We start from the raw sequence: 15,361 nt of genomic DNA, 5'->3' as shown, positions 1-15,361 counted from the left end.
TAAGTGCAGATGAGAGGCTCTCTTTAAGTAAAGTTCAAATGGAAATGTCCAAAATATATACGCGCAACGGTCTGTCCAAATTACCTGAATCACCCTATTCTACAATACGTCGGCTTTACGCTAGGGGCAAGACACTGTGCAAACGAGAGTAACTCTGAGAAATTCTGAGTAACTATTTTTACCGACAAAATTTGTTGAAAATCACCCCTTAAACTGCAAGAAAAGCGGGATATCGGGCAATATTCTTTTGTTTGTCAGTTGACTGCCAATCATCGCGTACGTCGGTCGTGTTTTCTTGTATCGCTTTACTCTCGATCACAATCATGTGTAGTGTACGAAAAAACACACTTGTGATTGATTTCACTGTTCTGCCGGTTCGTCCGGATATTAGAACAGTGCAGCAGTTTTTGGAGAAGGAGATTAATCTCCAATATTCACATGTGGAAAGCATACAGTTGCATCACGCCCGCAACTGTGTGCTTATCGAAATGAAAAGCTTCGATATTGCATCGCGTTATCAATTGGACAACAATTGCAAACGAACAATGCTTTGCGCGGGTAAAGAGTTTTGCATCCCCGTCTACGTGGACTGCGATGCTGTGACCGTGCGAATACACGATCTTCCACTATCGATGGACAATTCCGTTATTGGCGACTATATGCTGAAGTATGGGGAAGTGATTTCCATACGAAACGATACGTGGAAACACTACTTCTCCGGACTTCCGAACGGCGTGCGTGTGTTGAGAATGCGATTACTTCGCGATATTCCGTCATACATCACCATCGAAAACGAGAGAACAATGGTCTCGTACCTTACCCAGCCTAAATTGTGCCATCAATGCGGCCAGCCGGCCCACCCAAAGGAGAAGTGCTCGAGCCCCAGTTCCTCCATGAGCAATAAATCAACTTTGCCGCCATCCGACGGGTTGTTCAATGAAACTGATTTCCCCCTAATCAACAACACTAATGCAGAGCCATCACCCGCTGTAAATAAACCTACGTCTGAAGAACACACAACGCAGAACAATGATGACTGGACCGACGTCGAAGACAATGCTTCGAGCACATCATCTGGCGATTTCAACGTTGTGACTCACAAACGCCGGCGATCAACCAAACAAAAGGACAATGTGACTAAAAAAGTTTGTTCGGAACAGGGGTCCGCCAACACGGGCCACAATGCTGCTGCAGTCGACAGTCCGTCGGAAGAAAAGAATGTTTTGCCGAAAAATAAAAATCGGAAAGGAGTAACTTTACCTATTTATAACACAAAATAAATGTAACGAATATTGGCTCTGTAAAGCTGGAACCGGCGAGTGAGCCTTGAAATAAACGTAATGGATAAAAAAAATATATTCTTTTGTTTTTGCGATAGTATCAGGCAAATCCAGATGACCCCCGATAGATAGGCAAATCCAGATGACCCCCAATTGGGTTTTTAAATTAAGAAAAATTCAATGATTTTTTATTTTTAAACAAAAGAGCACCTTTTTCTGAGCCGCTATGATTTTTTTCAGATTTTTAAATCTTTATTTTGGTACCTAAAATCAATTTCAAAGAGATTTTTTGAAATCACCTTTTGACAGCTGGGCAACTGCTTGACAGCTCCGTTCAGTACAAAATGCAACGAGGGGTGATTCGACAAATCGCTCCCATACAAATTTCAAATTGATTTTTAAATAGGTTCCCGGGCACCAAAGTTGATGAAAATTTGGATTTCGGCTCAGTTTGGCATGCAGATTCAGAATATGGAATTATCTCAACACCACTAAAGAAGCCAATTGTAGAGGCGCTTGGTGAGATAAGAAGAAAATCGTTTGTTTACATAAAAAAGTCAATTTTTTGTCGTCAAATTTAACTCATTTTTTGCTCTACACAGCAAAAAAAGTTGTTGAATATTACATCGAAATCGCTGCAACCAGGTCGTTACATCGATCGATGAATATTACACAGCCCGATGTACTCAACGGCTGTTGATGTAATAAACAGATCCGATGTAATTCTTGCGATGTACTCAATTCGACGTACATTATACGATGTAAATGAAGCGATGTAAAATGGAAACGATTGCAAGCGCCCTTCTATGGCCGATTAAATTGCGTTTTTATCATTTTTCGCTCAGAATTTCGTGAAGTTGTAAGAAGTACTAAAACTATACTAAATTCAAACCGAAAAAGGATAAAAACGTAATTTAATCAGCCATAGAAGAGAAAACAATAATGAAAAAATAAACACAAGGACTAACAAAACTTTGAACTGAATTTCATTGCACAGTTTTATTTATTATGTTTGCCTCATCTGGGACAGATCCTGTACCAGCATGGCTTAGTGTGCACTGGTCAATCACTTGTCGCGTTCCTTGGCGATGAACAGCTTGACATCCTTGCCCTCTGGCGGCGATGAAAGCCTAGCTTTTGCCCGGGTGCTGCTCACGCTGGATCACAGTTCCAGAACGATTTCTTCCGCCGGTGACGATGCACAGATTTCCGGGTTCGAACTTAAGCACGTCCAATACTTTACCGGTGGCGATATCGTAATGGATTTAATAGTTCTGGTGAATAATCGGATCCGGGTAGCGAATGGTGCGGCGATCGTCGTGAATCAAGATCTCTGGGTCGACCGATCTGGCCGTGGTTCACCATCATGATCTTGTGAAACGACACTTGATGTCGAAGTCGTAGATCAAGCAGAAGTTTTTATTATCTTCTCAATGGTGATAAAATACGGACTGGTAGTTCGAGTCAGTGCAGACCATGTCGTCGATCTTGATGTGACGCTGCATCCTGGTGACCTCGGTGTTGATCAAGGCCGCACTTCAGTCGGTTGGGCAAAAAAATCACCAGCGGCAACGATTCACACAGCACGATCTAACATCCATCCTCTTGGGGAATTCGAACGCTTCAAATGATTTTTCGGTCCGCGAGCCATGTTGATAGGCTAGGGTAAAAAGGTTACGACTATTTCGACGGCGGCAGGCGGCAGTGTGAACACAACACGCACTCGAAGACGACTGCGTTGTCATCCTGGAAGCATACAGAAATTATTAGCACAAAAATATCAAAAATGGATTACTAGGTATTTGAAAATTATTGTGCTACTTTTCTTCGAATGTCATTTCCCTGAATGTCAGTTCCTCTAAGTTCCCAAATTTCCCCAAAAATGGTTACATTACATTCTTGTTCGATCTTTTACCAAAACATGTTCATGATCCTAGAAATTAGGTTGTTCAAAGAGTTGTCCGACCTTAAGCAAGAAAATTATTAAGGACAATATACAAAGAACGAATACTTATGAACAATTTTGTTATTATTCATTCAGCTGTTTTTGTCAAAAAAATTGGGGAGTAATGAAACCCTGAATAAAAGTTTTAAGAATCGCCTAGAAAGAAGGGTGCATCGAGAAATGGCATTATATGAATCGGCGTTCGGGGAACCTTGACAACCTAGCTAGGTACATACTTGGCAGCAAGATGAAAGCCTTGGTAGGTTTGCCGATTATGAAAACGTTGGTCAGACGGGTGGCGAATACGTGTCCGTTGGCATTCTTGAAGTGCACGATTTCCCGAGTGCTTCTGACGCTGGATCCCAGTTCCGTAACGATCAAAATTTTGATGAATGGTCATGCACATGTATGTACAGATTACCAGGTTCGAGCTTGAGCACGTGCATCACCGGTGGCGATATCATAGCGGATCGAATCGTTCTGGTGGATGCTCGGATCCGGATAGTGGGTCAAGATAAACGGCACCTTCTTTGGGCTGATCTGGACGCACTCCATGTTCAGGAGCTTGTACTTGACCTCCACCGGAGTAATACGGTGAACGGTGAAACGATCCTTGACGCCATAGATCACCCAGAGTGATATCCATGAATCCAGCCGGGTAGTTGAGGTCAGTGAGAATTTGGTGAGAATCTTGTCGATCTAGATGTGACGCTGCAGATTTTGGTGACCTTGGCGTTGGCCAAGACGTACTTCAGATGGTTGCGCAATGAAATCACAAGCTGCAACGACTCACACAGTTTGTGTGGGCCAATGGATGGACGCGGGACAAAGGTAATCCTGGAAGCGTTCACAATAGAAGATGGCTGCGTAATCCTCCTGGAAATATACAAACATTATTAGCAATCAATTAATATTTCCACAAGAATTCTTTCGAAAACCATTCCCCCGACAATTCCCGAAAACTCTTCTGGGAGTTCCTCGGAAATTTCCCCATGAGTTACCTGGGAATTATCGAGTATACCTCATGGGAATCCAAGAGAATTCCACGGAAATACATTCAGGGGTTCCTCGGGAATTCTTCCAGAAAATCCACGGGAGTTTCTCGGGAATTTGTCGGTAATTCATCCAGGAGTGGAAATTTATGCATGAGTTTCTCCAGGAATTTCTGTTGGAGGTACTCGGGAATTCCACAAGGAGTTCTTCGGGAAGTCCTGTTGGAGTTCCTCGGGAATTCCGCGGTAGCATTTCCAGGAGTTCCCCGGTAATTCATTCAGGAGTTTCAAAAATTTCTTCAGGCGTTCTTCGGGAATTCCTCCAGGAGTTCCTCGGGAATGGATTACCCGCTTTGCGCGCAGCCACAGTTGATCAGCAGGAGTAAATCAATTTAATTTTGTATGGCGAAATACATCTAAACTTGAATTACTTGAAGTACAAAGATTTTCCCGAAAAAATATTTGGTAGGCTTAATAGTGGTCACCATTGTGCACAACCACTACAAAATATTTTTTCGAATAATGTGTTCCATTTTGAGAAATTTGCCTTTAGATGGTATTCACTATACAATATTTTTGGGATTTACTTTTAGCGATTTTTCGCGCTTAGAAGTTGCTATTTTCCATTTGCAATGGCTTTCATTATCATCATTCTTGATGTTCACGCCGACAGACATCGGATTGGGGGCAGCTAACAAAAAATCCGGAAGATCGCCCTCCGGAGGCATATCGGAGGCATAGCAAGAGCTCCTCAAATTAATCACATAAATTGTTCGTAAGTACCTACCGGGCGCAACTGAAAGAGAATTAAATTTTCTTTCCAAAAAGTGCTCGTTTGTTTCTCTACTATGCGGAATTCGATATGAAAAAGTGAAAAAAGTGTACTTTGCCTATGCTGCACCATGTGAAATTTTGGCGGAGCCACGTTTTTTATAGGGCACTGCATTATTTTGATTTTGTATGGGACTTTGACGTTTCGTGGCCTTGTTGTTTACAAAATTTCTGTAAGAGTGAAGGAGAAGGAGAGAATTTCATGCAGTGCCCTATAGGGTTCTCATTCCTGCCACCAGATGCGGAGGGATCGTTAGCTTCCGTTGAATTTACCTATACTCAAGCAAAACGGGAGCAATCCGGAGAAATTCTGAGTAACTCTGTGAAGGAAAATGTACTCTCCAGCACAGTGTCTTGCCCTTGGCTTTACGTCACTTTGCAAAATTACGGCAGTAGGCCGTGTCAGGGGCCCATGCACGTCGCTACAGCACATTTGGCCCCTCAGCTCCAAGTCGTGCTCGCTTGTTATGCACTAGGTACAGCAAGCATGCTTGAAATTGGAGCTGAGGGGCCAAATGCGCTGTAGTTACGCGCATGCAGGGGCCTGGGCCTTTTCAAAAGTCATACGTGAAATTCATTTATGAATCACCCTGAGGAAATGAACACCCAACCAAAACATAACGCCTGCCGTGCTGCAGGCGTTACAGAAAAACCAAAGCAAGCTGTCAAAACTTCCATTTTGAAAATCGGCGGTTTGTTCGTTGTTGCTCTTTCTCCTCTGTGGTCGCGGTGGTGCGATTTTGCGTGCGGAAAATGTTTTAACTTTTTTGGTGTTTCGATAAATATTTTGTTGGAAATTAGAAAACTTGTTAAGTTTCTTCAGTTCGGGAGTGTTTTTGTTGATTGATTTCATTGATTGTGGATCGGGTGTTAGAATGGCGAGCAATCAATCGGCGGATTCGGTGAAGGTGGCGTTACGCATTCGACCGTTGAATCAGCGCGAAAGGGACCGCGGCTGTCGGATTGTGGTCGAGCAGCCCACTTGCCGGGAACCGCAGGTTGTGATCGGAAATGGGATCAGTGGCAAGCCGGAGGCGTTTACGTTCAACTATGTGTTTGCGCCGGAGGATTCACAGGAGCACTTGTACGAAAGTTCTGTCCAGCCGCTGCTGGAGAAGCTGTACGCCGGATACAATGTGACCATCCTGGCATATGGACAGACGGGTTCCGGGAAGACGTATACAATGGGAACGAATTACGACGGGGAGGAGGACGAGACGATGGGAGTGATTCCGCGCGCGATCAATGACATTTTTGAGCGGGTCAAGGAGATGGCAAGCGAATCGGAAGTGACCATAAACTGCTCCTTCATGGAACTGTACCAGGAGAATTTGTACGATCTGCTATCGAGTAAGGGAACCCGCGAAGAGCGAGTGGTGGACATCCGGGAGGCAAACAATCAGATTGTTATTCCGGGATTGACGGAGATTCCCATCCGGTCTGCGGAGGAAACCTTCGAAGCGCTGATGAGGGGATCCCAGGAGAGGGCCGTTGCTTCCACAGCGATGAATGCCGTTTCCAGCAGGAGTCACGCAATTTTTACACTGAATTTGACGAACCGCATCAAAGGTGAAAAGCCAACGGTCACGACCAGCAAGTTCCACCTGGTGGATTTGGCCGGGTCGGAACGGCCCAAGAAGACGCAAGCCACCGGAGAGCGATTCAAGGAAGGTGTCAAGATCAATCAGGGTCTGCTGGTGCTGGGGAATGTCATTTCGGCGTTGGGATCCTCGGGTGGACCGCTTGGACACGTTCCTTATCGGGAGTCAAAGCTCACCCGACTGCTGCAAGATTCGCTAGGGGGAAATTCCCTGACGCTGATGGTGGCCTGCGTTTCGCCGGCCGACTACAACTGCGAGGAGACGATCAACACCCTTCGATATGCAAATCGGGCCAAAAACATCAAGAACAAAGCCGTCGTCAACCAGGATCCGAACCAGGCGGAGATCCGGCGGTTGAATGCGATCATCCAGGAGCTGCGACTAGAACTATTGGCCTACAGTGCCGGTGGGAAGGAGAATGTTCCCGGTGCGGGTGAGTATTTTAAAATTGTTTTTGTTTGCTTTTATTGTCGTAATTGTTCAAGAAAGGATAATTCGAGGGTTATTTAAACAATTTCTAGTGACTGGCTTGGTGAAACTTTTGAAAAAAAAAAAGTGTACGCACCAAATTTTACCCTTGTTCTATCTCAGGATTCCTTGTGATATTCCTTTTGGCACTTCAAGAGATTTCGGCATTTCTCATGAGTTCCGGAAATCCTCCAGGAATTCCATCCGAGATTCTCCTAATAGCTTCGGAGGAAAATCGGAAGGAACTTACTGGAGTATTTCCTCAAGGAAATCCTGTACGAACTTCAGAAAGAATTCTATTAGCAAAAACTGCAGAGAGAATTTCTCACAATATTCCTTAATGAACTCCTGAAGGATTTCTATTAGAAACATATGAAAGAATTCCAGAATAAATTTCCAGAAGGATCTGCAGGAATTCCAAATGGAACTCTTGAATGAAACTAGCAAAGAGTTCCTAGATGAATCATGGAAAAAGCTCCTGAAGAAATCCTAGAAGCAGTGTCTGACAGAATTCCAGAAGAATTCCCCGGGATAAGTTCCGAGAGGAATCCCAGGAACAAGTTTCCGAAGAACTTCGTAAGGAAATTCCAGAAACAATTCATGACATAAGCCCAGAAATTAAAACCGGAGAAATCCCGGAAGAGGTTCTTGAAGGAATCTCGCAAGAAGTTGCCGGTGGAATTACCGTAGGGATCCCGGAAGGAATTCGTGAAGCAATCCCAGAAGAAGTTCACGAAAGAATCCCGGAAGGAGCCCCAGGAGAAATCTCGAAGAAGTTTTTGGAAAAATACTGAAAGAAGATCTGGTAGAATTTGTGGAAGGATCTCATAAAGAATTCTTGAAGAAATCCCAGAAGGGACTCCAGGAGGAGTCTCGCATAGAATTCCTGGAACGAATCCTTAACAGAATTTTGGAAGTTTTCATAGCTCTGTTCGGTCGATACTGTCGAATGCCGCCTTAAAATCGATAAACAGTGATGCGTTGGGACCTGATATTCACGGCATTTCTGTGGAGTATTTACCGTACGGTGAAGATCTGATTCGTTGTCGAGCTGTCGTCGATGATGCCGGCTTGATAACTTTCCACGAACTCAGTCGTTTAAGGTGACAGACGACGAAAGGTGGCCTGGGATGTACCAAATTATGGGTTACTTTTATAGCTTTGAAGCACCACGAAATATAACTTTAGTTAGACGCTCTTATTCGATCCGACATTTTTTTCCGGCAAAAATCAGTGGACTCATAAATTTACAACTTTTCGAACCTGACAAACTTCACAAATCGGCGGATCTTACTGTGAATCGACAATCGCTTCCGCTTGTAGGACCACGATCACGAACTAAACTAGGATTGCAAAACATCTGTAACTTTAAGGTTTCTGCTACGCGATTAAACGATCTTCACAACTTCACAACTGAATATAGAACCATAGAACTAGATATTTTGAGGTATTCAATTCAAGAGAACGAAAACCCAAGCGCCTTTTAGTGCGCTGTTAACTACATTTCGGGAGGTATTCCTTGTTCCTCGGTGCGCATGTAGTGATTGGCAGTTTCGCCACTGGACGCTGTAGCACACCTCCAAAGTCCGTACCATTGCCTGACAAGTTCTGTCATCTACGCCTGCGGTCGTCTGCTCCACACGTCCATGCACTCAGCTGTTCCGTTCGCCGTCGTTTACGATCAGCACGTAGTTGTCGTACTTCCTCGACTCACTTCGGTTGTCATCTTCACCGGCACCTGCAGATATTCAACGATCCAACGGTGCCAGAAACGATCTAGCTTGAGCTAGATCTGTTCATGAGTGTTCTTCAGATGATGCGCCGACTGAGAGTACATAGTTCGAAATTTGACCGCAACGACTTGTTCCACTGGATAACTCCATCAACAAACGGTTTGGAGTCAACGCTTCTGATTCGACTGTCAGAGGCCTTGCATTTACGATGCTTCCCGCTTCCATGACCAACGTTTGTAAACCCTCGTCGTCCGATTTCGTCTCGGCATAGGAATCCATCATTGCGCTAGGTGTTCCCATGGACCTAGAGGTACATATAAAGATCCACTTCGTTGCTGAATTTGTGAACGTTGACGACAGTCCCTGACTCATCTGCCCTTGTAACAGCCGTTCAGCTCATTGAAAGTTCGCCCCGTTTTCCGTGATGAATTCCCCTTGCAACGAAGTGTCGTACGTAGGATAAACAGAACGATGTTGACAAACTGAATGCTACTTACTTCGAGGTGAACTGCGCGTACGGTCAGGCAGGCGAACAGAGCTAACAACGATCCACAGTAATCGAACCAGGTATGGGTAAAAGATCTTGCATGAACTGCTAATCGTGTTGCCATCGGTGGAATACTAGTTCGAGCCTTGCGAAGTCTGCATAACATGCTGCAACCATGTATCTCCTTCTTGAGCAATGCTCGAAGGTTGGAGATCGCGTACACCCGAGTCACCCAAGCTGTGTCTTTAGTAGAAGCACGGGGCAGCGCATGTTCCGTGAAACGCCGGGAAATGCTATAATTCTGTCATACTGGCGAAGCAACCTGTCTACGTCGAGTACTGAAACTAGCTGATAAAGCTGACTGTGTTTCTCGATTGGCTTGCGTTTATTGAGTGGTAGATCCAAATGCCAGGAAGAATTTTCGAAAAAATAACTCGGAAAAATTTCTTAGATTAAGTCCAAGTGAAAGCTTTGGAATAATTCCTAGGGGCTGTTCATAAACCACGTAGACCAAAATTTGGCCATCTCAGACCCCCCCCTCCCCCCTCGTAGACTTTTGTCCATACAAAAATTTTGAAATTTGTATGGAGCGTAGACTTTGGTTAGACCCCCCCCCCCCTCCCCCCAAAAAGTCTACGTGGTTTATGAACGGCCCCCTAGAGGAATCGCATTAGGAATGTTTTGAAAATAAGAGCGCCCTTCGGTTGAAGTATTACCAGAAGCAACATTATCATTTTTCTTTTGTATTTTCTTCCAACATTGTTTTGAAATAGAAAAAAAAAATAATAGCAACGTGTAAAATTGGACGCAGTTTTTATTACGGAAGTTTTTCCTACCATTGTTCGCGTGTATCCGAAGCAAGAAAATTCCCAGTAAAATCTCTGAAAGAACAGCCTAGAGGGTTCTTCTCTGGAACAATTTTTGGAGGACACCCTGGTGCCATTGCAGGAGGTACTCTTAAAGTAATTCCTGGAAGAAGCTTCTGAGAAATTTCAGAAAAAAACTGAAAGAATCTTCGGGTGAATCTTTGGAGTAAATCTTGAATAGTTAATTCTCTAAAGGAACTATTCGATGAATCGCTTGAAGAGCTTCTTCATGACTCTCTAAAAGAACTTTTGGAGAAATCTTGTGTAAGTCCTGGTTAAACTTCTTAAGGAATGTACGAAGGAATTGCTTAAGAAGTCTTTGACAGGTTTTCTGGGTGAATTTCTAGAAGGACTCCAGCAGGCAGTTCTGAACGAGTTCCTTTAATGAATCCCGCAAGAATCGTTGGCGCAACTCATACAGCAAGTTCTGTTGGAATCCAAGGTGGAATCTGTGGGGGAATTCCTTAAACGATGATATTTGAAAGAATTTTCGACAACATATTTGGAGTGACTCCTGGAAGAATTTTTTAAGCAATTTTCAGATGAAGCTTTATACGAATTGGTACAGGAACTGGGAGGGGAAATTTCTGGAAGAATCTTTGCATGAGCTCCTTAAAAAAATCAAGAGGAATTCATGAAAACATCTCTGGAGTAAGTTCTTGTGGAAATGTTGGAAAACACCTGGAATAATACTTTCTACAGGGATTCTGTTGGAATCTGTTGAACAATTCTTCAGAACACCTTTCGAATAATTCTTTGAAAAATTAAACTCCTGTAGACAGATTCAGGTGCACAATTTCATCGGAGAGAAGACATTTTCTTCCATTGCTCACTAGCATAAGGGTCGGGTCTGCTTTTCCGCTTTTGTTTGTAACGTTCCACGTTCTGTCGGGTTCCTTGCTGCAGCATGACTGTCCGTGTTTCGTGCTTCTCCTCCAAAATCTGTCTGCACTCCTCGTTGAACCATTAATTCCGTCGACTTTTTTCCCACCTAGCCGATGAGAGATGCGTCGTTGATGGCTGCTTTTACTGAACTCCGCCTGAAATCCTCCAGAGGAGCCAAATTTACTTCATCCTCATTTGGGACCTCAAGGGGCCCCTACAAACCTTGATCTTAGTTGAATGTAATACAATTTTCCCATACAACAGTGATCCACCCTAATGTCCCTACTCATTTCAGCTAACTTTCACTTTCTATTTTCCAGCAAACCGTCCATCAACGGCTCCGGGCAGCAAGTCCGGAATTGTCCGTTCCAACAGCGATCACCATTTGGCGAATGGATTCATTCCCACCGTTGAGGCCGTCCGCCAGGAGAAGGAGATGATGGAAAAGATTCGAACCTTGCAGCAGCAGCTGCAATCGGCCTTGCAGGACATGGCCAACGATCAGCTGCGCACGTTGACGGCGGAGAAGATCGTGGAAGAGATCGAAGCCCTGCTGGCGCAAAGTCCCGATTCGGACCTGAAGCAGGGAATTCAAGCGATCTTGGATGGGTACAAGGAAGAAACGGCGTCGATTCGGACAGAGTCGCAGACGTCCGACGCTTTGCTGCACTCTGCCGCTGAGGAGTTCCAGAATCGCTCCGATACGCACACTCAGAAGCAGATGAAGATTCGCGAGGAGCTGAGGCAGCTGAATCGGGAGCTGGAACTTAAGGAAGAGCTCCATAGGAAGTGCTTAGGGAATATTTCCAATTTGACGTTTACCGTTGACGACAGTAACTGCAGCAGTAACGACAAACTCGAAGAGTATGAGGGTAAAATCAAGGATTTAGAGAAGCAGATTGAAGAACTGAACGATCAGCTCAATACGACGAAGGTGTTCGACAAGAAGAGCAAACTGGCTGAGGAGCGGCGGAAGAAGGTTCAGCAGTTGGAGTCAGAGCTTGCGGAGCTCAGGAAGAAGAGCATCCAGCAGGCAAAGATGCTGCAGTTGAAGGAGAAGGACACTCAGCGGGTGCAGAATCTGAGCAGGGAAATCCAAGCCATGAAGGCAACTCGCGTCAAGTTGGTCAAGTCGATGCGAGCGGAAAGTGAGAACTTCCGCCAGTGGAAGATCAACCGCGAGAAGGAAATTTGCCAACTACGGGAGAAGGACCGGAAGCTCAAGAATGAGATGGTTCGTCTGCAGACCGTTCATGATAAGCAGCAGAACGTGCTGAAGCGTAAGGTCGAAGAAGCGGTTGCTGTAAACAAGCGACTGAAGGAAGCATTGGAGCGACAAAAGAATGTCCAAGCTATGCGAGCTGCCCGAGCTGTTGGGAAACCGGTTCGGGGTGCGGACGTTTCTTCCTGGGTGGACCACGAACTGGAACTGATCCGTTCCGTTACGGATGCTTCCGTCACCTTAAAACTCCTGATGGACGATCGCGCCTTACTGAATAGCAAACTCCTGGAAATGAAGGGCAACTCCGATGAGCACAACGAAGACGAGATCAAACAGCAAGAGCATGACCTAGAACTTCGAAATGCCCAGATTGCCGATCTTCAACAGAAAATCCTCTCCACCGACGTCGACTCCAAGCAGAAGGCCATCCTCGAGGGCATCCCTACTCTCCCAGAAGCAAAGCAAGTGCTCAAAAAACTTCTCACCGTGTTCACCGAGACACAGGAAGAATCGGCCAAGAACCGTCATCAGCTAGTCGACACTCGCCTCTCGGTTGAATGTCTGGAGGAAAACATCCGTCAGCTAACTTCGGAGCTGGCCGAAACCAAGCAGCGCTTCACCGACGAAACCAACGAACTGGCCAAGATGTACGAAGAGAAGCTCTCCATGCTGCTGCTGTCCAAGCAAAAGTACGCCCGCCAGTCCAAGGAGATGACCAACACGTGCGATTCGATCCTCCAGGAGGCCAGCGATCGCATGGAGAAAATGCGCCAGGAGCTGGACTCGGTCAAGGAAGCCAACCGGTTGCTGAACAAACAGCTGGAGGAAGCGAAGAACAGTCGGGCTTCTCGGCGGACGCGGAACAAGGTGGCCGCACCCGTCGTCGAGGATGACGACGAGGAGGAGGAAGAGGACGACGAACTGGAGTGGAACGACTCCGACCAGGAGGACGATCCGGACTTTAGGGCCACTCCGCGCTATAAGCAGAAAAGGGTAAGTTTACGGGTGGTAGTGGGTCGTTTGGTATGATGGTTGATTGGCGTTGTTTCCTGCCAACAGCACTGTGCCAAACGTCCCAGGCACTTTAATCAATTCAACTAGTCTCGCTGTATAAACAAATGTGTCACATTTCGCCAGACGTTGAAGATATTCGAAGCGAGCTCTTCGCATGCATGAAGCTCACTCAAGTTTCCTTATTCGTTTAGGCCGGCAAGGGTATTCGGGAATCGGTGATGAAGAAGGGCGCCGCAGCGAAGAAACGTCAAACGGCAGCTAGCGTAGAATCGGAAGAAGGTAACAACACCACGGCCAAGTCCTCGCACAATACGAGCAACCAGGCGCACTGCAGCTGCGGATCGACCTGTTCTACCAAGCGATGTGGCTGCAAGAAGCAGGGCGAATTTTGCGGCGATCAGTGTCGCTGTCCACCGGGATGCGTCAACAAAAAGTTCGATGAGAAATCGCTCAAGGAAGACGAAGAGGATGATGGTGACCAAGAAATGGCCGAAAGCGAGGTCAAAGGCGACGACGATAACAAAGAGAACGTGGTGCAGCAGAACGGTGACCGATCGCTGGAGAAGCGCAAATCGCAGGACGATAGCAGCGACGGCAGCGTGGAGAATCACACGCCCAAACGGATCAAGTATGTAGCAATGATGGTGGCGCGGTTTAACCGATTGATAATGTGTGTTGATGATTTCCAGGAACGACATTCTGACGCCGACATACGTGTACTCGGTCAAAAAGAGGAAGCCCCTGCTGGATGACATGTAAGATGGACTTCCGGAGCTTAGGAAGAAGAACAGGAGTGAGTAGAAGATACAAGACTTGATTCGTTTGTATTGTGCGATTTTAGCATGATTATTATTCGTTAAGCTCATTTGACCATTTAATTGTATTGATTCGACGGACCATCTTCATTTACTGTTTAGTATGTATTTTATTTTTAAATATTTGTATTACACGACTTATTTTACGCGCTAGAAAGGAGATCGAGTTTGCATTCATCCGAACAGTGCCCATTCTCTCGAACTCGGTATCTGAATCGGTAGTTGAATATACCTGGGTCAACACACTAAGAAACAGAACAATTTTCTTCAATCGCAATCTGTAACAAATAGAAAAGCCAAAGGATTTATCCATTGGGGAACTGAATTCGTTCGGTCCGAGAATTATCAACATTAAAGATGGACACGCTTCTCAATGGCTAATGAATTGCTGTAAGTAAGTATGTGAACATTTTAAATATCGTGGGGTGCCCTAATTTCCCGCGGGTACAAATTTCGCTCACTGATAATATATAGAGATCATAATCATAAAACTAATTGTCCAAATGTCCAAATTACACTTTTGCTACGCTATCTTAAGTGAAATTCAACAATTACTTCTATGATTATTACCTCTAAAAATTATCAGTGAGCAAAATTTGGACCCGCGCGAAATTAGGGCATCCCACGGTACAATAGTTTAAATATTTACCTACATATCTCTTAGTTTAGACAAACGACACATTCATCCATCAGCAATCGCTCCCCCAGGTTGAGGTCCAGCCCATTTATTTGCTGTAAGTATAAGGTGGGAAAGGAAAAGCAGCATGACTACCGTCCAGGTTATCCACATAACGCTGTAGACATTACAGAACACGAAGGGTTTCCAGAATTTGTGTATTTTCGGGTACGTCTGTGATTCACTTTTTCTTATCTGAGGTTTCAAAGACTCGATCATTTCATCCGTGATCAACTTTCAAGGTAAGTGTCTGCGTCTGTTATTCCGGAAAGCTCAGATTTCAATTTCCCATCCGCAGATACTCGTACCCAAGCAAGAGTGACCATTTCGTCTCTCAACTGACTGTAGACCAAGTTGTGATCAGGCAGGCGCTAACGAGCCGATCAATCAACAACCAAGCCGCATCGGTGATATCAATGACCCGACCTGTCTACAGGTCATCGATTGCTGAGGGCGAGTGAGCTCAGCAGTACTGATCGGTGAGTCAACCCTTATATATTTTTTTGCGGATCCGCATTTCTTGTGAACACCAGCTTTGCAGGGTTG

The 15,361-nt window shown here is 45.2% G+C and overlaps 1 protein-coding gene and 2 pseudogenes across 1 annotated transcript; 1 reads left to right on the top strand and 2 right to left on the bottom strand.

Annotated features, from left to right (window-relative positions):
• Window positions 1–1,879: 1,879 nt before the first annotated feature.
• LOC109421956 (small ribosomal subunit protein eS4-like) lies at window positions 1,880–3,988 on the bottom strand (annotated as a pseudogene).
• Window positions 3,038–4,251, bottom strand: LOC134285917 (small ribosomal subunit protein eS4-like; annotated as a pseudogene).
• A 1,407-nt stretch (window positions 4,252–5,658) lies between these two features.
• On the top strand, window positions 5,659–14,229 carry LOC109398767 (chromosome-associated kinesin KIF4A). Its single transcript, XM_019671164.3, has 4 exons — window positions 5,659–7,082; window positions 11,409–13,303; window positions 13,516–13,952; window positions 14,014–14,229. Exons 1-4 carry the CDS (start codon window positions 5,924–5,926, stop codon window positions 14,081–14,083), a joined length of 3,561 nt encoding a protein of 1,186 aa, XP_019526709.3. The 5' UTR covers window positions 5,659–5,923; the 3' UTR covers window positions 14,084–14,229.
• The last annotated feature ends 1,132 nt before the right edge of the window (window positions 14,230–15,361 follow it).

The sequence above is a fragment of the Aedes albopictus genome, chromosome 1 (genome assembly GCF_035046485.1).
Source record: "Aedes albopictus strain Foshan chromosome 1, AalbF5, whole genome shotgun sequence".
In the NCBI taxonomy this organism is placed as follows: Eukaryota; Metazoa; Arthropoda; class Insecta; order Diptera; family Culicidae; genus Aedes; species Aedes albopictus.
This window is presented reverse-complemented; position numbering and strand designations above follow the sequence as displayed.